Below are 7875 nucleotides of genomic sequence, written 5' to 3'. Positions count from 1 at the left end.
CCGGGATAGAATCTTTGGTCTGTGAAGGGGACCGTTTTTATTCTGTAGTCACTGAATGGGGACCAACCAAGGCTAACAAGGACAACCTGGAGGTGTGCATAATGTGGAGGTCTGCAAAATGCCAAACTTTTGACAATGTGTTAACCACATGAACTCTAGCATCCCTATTCTAGGCATGTCGTAATGGGGAAACATTTGCCAAAATATCCGAACATTTGGCGAAAATAGATCTACAAGCTCACAACGTTAACGCTTAGATCGGCTATTTTCTGAGAAGTAATTTGGTGTAAATGGAAAAAGGATAGAGTATAGAGTCCTAGGGGACCTTGGTCAATGAGATATATAGGGTTTAATCAACCTTCTTGACCTTTACATTTGAACACCACATTTCATGGCCTTGTGTTCTGATTTGATGATGACAGCACAGTATATTGAGTCTTTGCAGATGTGTCTTATACATACTTATTCATATGAGAAAGGCTGCTATACATATACACACAGCGTCCTCCATTTGAATGATTTCAGTTAATAATTTAACAAGCTTTAATTTAGAGTCTAGGTTTGAGTGACCTTCCACACGCTCTGATGGGGAAAGATTTAAGTCAAACTGTTTGCCTTCTGAAAATAAAAGACTTCTGACTGACTGACTGTTAAGAAGATTACATCCTCTGATGTCACATGAATCATTAAATGGCTAGAATGCTGCATAAAACAGACTATTCACATTTTAAAAATAATAATAAGTAATAAAAATAATAAATAAGAGGAGTTTATTTATTGGCTTTAATCAAGTTTATTGTTGCACAGAAGGATCAGACTATACAATAGATGGATATATAGTTGAATGAAGAGTTAATTCTGCTCCTCCTCCTTAGTTCACATGATCTGGAAACAAACAGAAAGAGCATTATTTAATAATATAATAGACATTAAGTTATTCCAGAATACCTTAAATGTATGCATTTTGCAAGAACATGGTGACAACCATGAAGTATTTTTTTAGATTTAAGCGTGGCACTGGAAAACAGTCTGCAAACCATCATGTATGTTTGAATACTATACATGATATCGCTTCTATACTGAAGCCGAGAGTTCATAAAATGTTCCCTATGAGATCACTTTCTTAGTTATGGATCTTATACTGACCGAGTCCATCCATTCAATGTAGGCAGAGACACGCGTGAAGACAGTGGGCTTCTTGGGAGCATTGCAGCCATAGCCGGACACAAAGCTGGCAATACCATGGACGTAGTATCTACCATCCACCTGGCAGTTCAGAGGGCCACCAGAGTCACCCTATGCAGACAGAAAGAGAAAGTATGTTGACACAAGGGCCCAATTATTGATAAAGTGACTGCAACACATGCCAGAGGCAGTTATGTGGTTATAAAGCATGAAAGATTTGAAACCTTCTATTATTGTCTACATTTTTGGTTTAATTTGAAGACACAAAGTAAAACTTTCACTGCTCTGAGTGCAAATATTGACTCAAATGAAACACCTTAATTTGAAGCTGCAACCCATAAGATTTATGTTCCGACCGGGATTCAAAACACTGGCTGACATTTATACTGCTGAGCTAAGAACGCCCGATTGAGCGTGGGATATATTTCACTTTGAGCTTCAGGCAATACCACTTGTCAACAAGTGGTATTGAAAATAGCAGATCTACAAGCTCACAACATGCCGCATCACAATGTAGATCTGCTATTTTCACTAGCTTGGGTCCCGGAGAGACATGAAATTTCTCTTTTGGGTCTCGAGCTCATACTGATACAGTATGCCGAAGATATGGCGTATGACTCAAATTTCGGCCTTTCAGCCCGAGTAGAGTCTCATTGACTTCCATTCTGAAATTAAAGTTTCAAATATAAAGTATAAAGTATATGAATTAGTATAAAATGTAATTCAATTAAAACAATTATGTGAACAAATATTTGTTCTGGGGCCTAACTGCTGCCATGCCGCCAAAAGCCCGCTACGGCATAAATCATTTGATATAATAGTTTCAGTTCTTGTTTCTCTTCTCACATTGCAGCCAGACTCAGCACCGCCGCCACCACAGATCATGCTGGTCTTCACAGTGCTGCCCCACCAGTCAGAGCTGGTGCAGGTTTTGTGGTCAACCAGAGGAAGGTAGGCCTGCTTCAGCTGGGCAGACAGGGAGCCACCAGCTGGGAATATGACAGAGAATAGAGACATGCAAAATGCCATGAGTACTATAGGAAGAAGAAATGTACAAGAATACAGTAATGCCTGATATTTAGTCGTACGGTGGAGTCCCGCACCAAAAATAGCCAACGTACAAGCTCACAACATGCCACTGTGTCTTGCGCTTTGTCGCGTTGTGTCGCAATATGTTGAATGGCAATTTTGGCCGAGGGACACCGTCCTACGATGGAATATGGATTAGGCATAAGTCTAGGCATAAGTTGTAGAAATAGTTGCACTAGGCTGCTAGTAGTACTACTACTAGCAGCCTAGTACAACTATTTCTACAACTATTACTCCTAATACTGAAATTTTACTTTGCACACAGATGAGTGACACACCAAAATAGATGATTCATCTTACTCCACTTTGAACCAACCATTTTGGTCTCCTGTTTGAACTAAAATAGATGTCCTGTCTTCTTTTAAAATGTGAGAATACAACTCTAGCATGTCTATACACTGGCCATCACAGAGATTGCATTTCCCCACCCCTACACTTATTACACATGGTGCCTTTGTTTTCATGTACTTCATGTTGTGGGTTGTTGTCAGTCATGCACTGTGCAACGAGGAAGGGGCTTGCTTTCAAAACACACAGGCACAGGCAAATGAATGATTGACGGGAACAAGTTACAGTACTAAAGCCTCTTATTTCTACTGTATTTTTTACATTACATCCAACTCACTGGCAGTGCGTCCCCATCCAGTAACGTAGCAGTTGTTGTCGTGGGGCAGAATCTGGCCAGAAGGAGGCAGGGAGCCCAGCTGGACGTAGCTGTTCAGGGTAGCTTGAGAGGAGAGGCGCATGAGGGCGATGTCCCATCTAAACGTAAGTTAAGCACATCCAGGGTTAATGGGTTGAGTGCGAAACAGCAGCACATGAAGCTGGCTGCCAGTTGGACTAGTTACTTTGACAGTAAAAGATTTCAACTCAAACTTTTCTTTAGCTGTTTTTTGTCTATAAATTCGAAAAATAACAATAACATAAAAAATGCAACCAAAAGACCTTGAAACACCACCAACACTAGCTTGTGACAGAGAAAACATTTACTTTGAACATGTTTCTTAGATATACAGTATAAGACACTGAGATCACATTGTGATTATTACTGTAAACTTTCCCACAAAAGAAAATGGTATAGGCAAAGAAAATCAAACGGGCAATGTAACCATAATGAGTCTTGAAATCTCTGATAACTTATAGGATGATCTGCTCACCCTTGGGCCACATTGTTGGAGTTCCACTTGGGATGGACATAGACACGACTGACACTCATGACCTGCTCCCTGCCACTGTTGACGTTCAGGTCGTGCTCACCAAGGATCACGCGCCAGGTCCTAGTCCTGTTGTTGCAAAAGAAAGAAAGACAGATATTGTTAACTATGATAACCATCAAGTATAGCACTCAGTTGTGCATGTAAACGTTGTCTCTGCTCATCCATACCATCCTAGTTTTCAAGGCCTCCCATATGTCATTCACAAATCATTGTACTGTTCACTTTGCATAGCTACTGCACTAAGGCTTTGTAGGGCTATATAAAGGCATGAATTTAAATGCTTAAAATGCCTTTCAAAAGGAAGGCATTTCTACAGTATCTGGCGTAATCAGGGTTCAAATGATGCAATACTCCCGTCAGTGACAGAGGTCTGACATGAAATGTTTAGAATGGCATTTCAGTGCTATATTAAGTGGTTATAATGAGACACATCAAACCTCGGAACAACAAGACGGCAGACTGAGATGTTATCATGCCTTGATGCCTGGTATAATCTGAACACCATGCTGTCACAGTGAAATTAGATTTTCATTGCTTTGTCAGAAAGAAGTCATAACATGATTTTGTTGTCATCTAACCCAGCGGCTTGTGCCTCGTAATCATTAGCGATCACTCCCCAAACATTCTGACAGTTCTGTATTGCAGCACAGCAGTCCTCGTTGGAACTCACCCCTCACTGCAGGCTTTATAAAAAAAAATTGACTGAGTGGATTAGAGATTGTTTTTCACTTACAAACCAAATGTCTACTTTTGGTATGAGGGGCAAACGGAAAATGACAGGTAAACATTTGCAAATGGACTCATATTTTTGAGCTAATATAGCTTATAAGTTATTACACAAAATGCACATTGTACAAAACATGTTTTTCGTGTTTAACCACTTGAACCCCAGTGTCCCTATTCCGGTATATAATACTGGGCGAACATTCTCAAAAATAGGCGAACATTCTGGGAAAATTGTAAATCGGCTATTTTCGACATTTCTTAGGCTTTGGTTGATAAAGGGTTTAAGTGGGTGATATAGAGTTTAAGAGGTATTAAGGACCTACAGTATGAGGATGTTACCTGTCCACACAGTGAGCAGCAGTCATCACCCATGATGTCGTGAGCAGGGTTCCTCCACAGGTGTGGTAGAAATTGCTGCCAGACTTGTACTGAAGAGACACCTGAGAGAAACAAGAAATATGTTTTTTTGTATTGATTGATTGATTGATTGAATACTTTATTAACAGTTTGCCAAAAAGTACAGCGGTACGATTACGCAATGATGCTAAAAGAATAACACAAAAAGCCCTTGTTTCCATTGTGGTCCTACAGTACGTATTCAATTCATCGAGACATCTAAAGACATACAATAACATACAAGAAAACGCTAGGAGCAATCAAAGTATAGGTACAGAGAACATGGGGGGGGGGCATTTCTGGTGTCAAGCTTAGAAGACTTGTTTAGGATCAGTAGGGACAGGAGTCACACTTTTTGGTGGCATAACAGTAGAACAAATTTAACCTAACCTATCGCTCCTATTTTGGGCATGTCCTTTAACCCATTAAAAGCGGGGACGCAACTGTGTAACCACTTTATAGGCCTACTTTGGCTATATTCAAAAATCATGAAAAAAAAAAGAGTTACAGTAAATGATTAAAAAAAAATAGCAGATCTACAAGCTCATAGCGTGGTACTCGGTGCCGTGCTATGAGCCTGTATATCTGCTATTTTTGAATAGCCAAAGTATAAGATAATGGTTAAAGTGGTTAAAATCTAAAATGTCAGATGCTTTCCTGGTCTTAATGGGTTCCATTTAACTCTCTCTGGGTTAAATTCACACTGAGGACATTGCTGTGTATACTGTATGTTGCAAAATGTTACCTGCCATGGCCAAGAGTTGGGACTGGCCACCTCACCTCCCACAACTCTCTCCTCAACACTGTCCTCCAGATACCTGGGCTGAGGCTCCAGGTCAGCCAGCACTGAGGAGGACACATGGGGGACAAACAGAGAACAATGTAAACTAATTGGGCATAGTTTCACAGTTGTGCCAAAAATGCTGTTACATTATTTAAATGCATTTCTAAGCGAGTGCGTGTGTGTGTGTGTGTGTGAGTCTGTGTGTGTGTGTGTGTGTGTGAGTGAGTGTGTGAGTGTGAGTGTGAGTGTGAGTGTGAGTGTGCGTGTGCGCGTGCGCGTCCGTGTGCGCGTGTTTGTGCGTGCGTGCGTGCGTGCGTGCGTGTGTGTGTGTGTGCGTGTTGTGCAGGTGTGCATGTGTGTGCATTTATTACCCATGGCTGCGAAAGTGGTCAACACCAAAAACCTGAGCATGTCTACAGTGTTCCAAAACGTTTCTGCAAAGAAATGGGACTACTCCCCTTCTTTTATAGCTGAAGCTGACCTTTAGTTGATCTGGAATGTGTGGTTAGCCTTCCCCTGAGTCAGCAGCCAGGTATGCACCTGTGGTCTCTCTCACACACACAGACACGCATGTTATCGTATGTCAATGGCCTCACACCCCCTGATGTGACCAGTGGCAAATGGATCGTACTCTGTGTAGAATGGCACAGCAACTCTATGTTCAAAGGATAGCATAAGCCACTAATACTCAGCTACAGTACGTGTAATGCATTTTTGCCTGAAAAATAAACTAAAACAAATAACATTTGATTTCAGAAAATGACTGCCTGTGTAAATGTATAGCCAATTATGGTTGTTGTTGGGACAAATAGTAGGTCTATTCCAGTCCAGATTTGAAAATGGTGGATTTTAATGCAGATTGAAAATGTAATAAATATCAGTATTTCAGTTCTATTCTTCTTATTATTAGCCTACATCAGTTTTACGGTTACAACAATGTGGGTGAAATTCTCTGAGAGAAAAGAAGGAAAAAAGGAAAACAGGTCATACAGTATGTCATACTAAATAATATGCAATGTCGTCAGTATACCCATGCATGGGTATACTGTTACAAAAATGGCAAATATAGAAACACAGTCCCTTGTGCGTATACTGTAGTCTCTTGTAAATATGGGCCATCATAAAGAATACTTTTAAAAATAGCAAATACAGAAACAGTCTCTTGTTCAGGTGAGACACAAAAAAAAAAATCATGTGTGGCTGCCTGTGTCGTCATCAATGCACTTGATGAACCAGTGATTGTGTGTGAGAACTCGTTGACATTAGGTCTGTCCCATTCACAAGTCAACATACAATTCTGCCTGCTAGGGTGCCTTTATTTGGCAGATTTTTAAAGCAGCATCGGAATATCTTTCTAGCATAGAAATAACTTGACTTACATTTGTCAAATGTGATGCCATTTATTTCTGTGAGGGTGGCAGACAGACAGTTATATCAGCTGGTCCATTGGTCCCAAACAGGATATCTTGAAAACTACTGGATGGATTGCCATGGAATTTGCATAGCGCCTCCATGCTTTCTGGAGGCTGAACCTTGATGATTTAAGTGACCCCAACGCATCTCCTCTAGTGCCACCCTTAGATCAAAATATACGCTTTTACACAAGATAGTGAAGATACATCAAAATATAATGGGTGGATTGCCATTAAACTTTGTCTCTAATGCCTGATTTATACTTGGTTGCTCGTATAAAGTAGGAGTAAGGATCATGGCAATGTTCGTTGGTTCAAACCACTTTGGTCGGTTGGGTGTAAAGGGGCCACCAACCCCTAGTAGTTAGTAGTTGTTTTAAAACTGGAATGACTCTCACATTATTTGAGTCTTTTTAAATCTTGCAATGATGCTTGCAGTGAGGAGCTAGTAATCTTTTTTTTAACTGTGTAAACAAAGAAATAATGAACTGTGTCTGATTATAGTAAGAATAGAATAGAATACTTTATTGGCAGCATTTAAAGCACATAATATCACCATTAAAAGCACCAAAATGGATAAAATCACAAAAAAGCTAAAGCTTGTTTCAATTTTGGTCCATACAAACTAAACATCTGTGTTTCTTGAGCCACCAAAACATTCAAGTTCATGACAAAATAATTTCCTGCCTTAGAAGTCTGTCTCAGTCACAAAATGAATGACATCTGTAGAACTGGTTGCAGGAAACCTCTAATAAGAAGTGCAAGATCAAAATGCTGTCTTTCACCCTTAGGGATGTCATCCGTATTCTTGGCCATGGATGATTTTCAAAGCCACTTTAATTCAAATGAGCACAGAATTCTGGAAGTGGACAATGTTTTTTTTTTTATTACAATGAACTGATGTAACAGTTTGCAAGCTGTACATATCTAAGTCCAAACATCTCCATTTAAAGCAGTATGAATTATAAAGTACGCATAGGAGATTTTTTTTTTTTCGTTTGTTTTACTTTTTCTTCACTGCAATAGCTTTCTATAGATGGAACCTAAAATGTGCATAATGTTTTAA

At 39.8% G+C, this 7875-nt stretch overlaps 1 protein-coding gene across 1 annotated transcript; it reads right to left on the bottom strand.

Annotated features, from left to right (window-relative positions):
* Window positions 1–788: 788 nt before the first annotated feature.
* Window positions 789–5905, bottom strand: LOC308082417 (elastase-1-like). The gene is made up of 8 exons (XM_080424157.1): window positions 5769–5905; window positions 5359–5459; window positions 4557–4657; window positions 3432–3557; window positions 2900–3036; window positions 2032–2174; window positions 1147–1296; window positions 789–885 (listed from the first exon to the last, which is right to left on the bottom strand). The coding sequence occupies exons 1-8, from the start codon at window positions 5806–5808 to the stop codon at window positions 877–879; spliced, it is 807 nt and encodes a 268-aa protein (XP_080280283.1). The 5' UTR covers window positions 5809–5905; the 3' UTR covers window positions 789–876.
* Between the last annotated feature and the right edge of the window lie 1970 nt (window positions 5906–7875).

Source organism: Gymnoscopelus braueri (assembly GCF_963280865.1).
Source record: "Gymnoscopelus braueri genome assembly, chromosome: 3".
In the NCBI taxonomy this organism is placed as follows: Eukaryota; Metazoa; Chordata; class Actinopteri; order Myctophiformes; family Myctophidae; genus Gymnoscopelus; species Gymnoscopelus braueri.
The sequence above is the reverse complement of the archived record's forward strand: the minus strand, read 5'-3'. Positions and strand labels throughout refer to the sequence as shown.

Bases quoted from the DNA above. Each gene is read 5' to 3' on its own strand.
- LOC308082417 (XM_080424157.1), bottom strand. From the start codon at position 5,808: ATGCTCAGGTTTTTGGTGTTGACCACTTTCGCAGCCATGG. The intron at 3,037-3,431 runs GTGAGCAGATCA...ACTTACGTTTAG, and splicing joins TCCAACAATGTGGCCCAAGG to ATGGGACATCGCCCTCATGC. The intron at 1,297-2,031 runs GTGAGAAGAGAA...CTGTCTGCATAG, and splicing joins GTGCTGAGTCTGGCTGCAAT to GGTGACTCTGGTGGCCCTCT.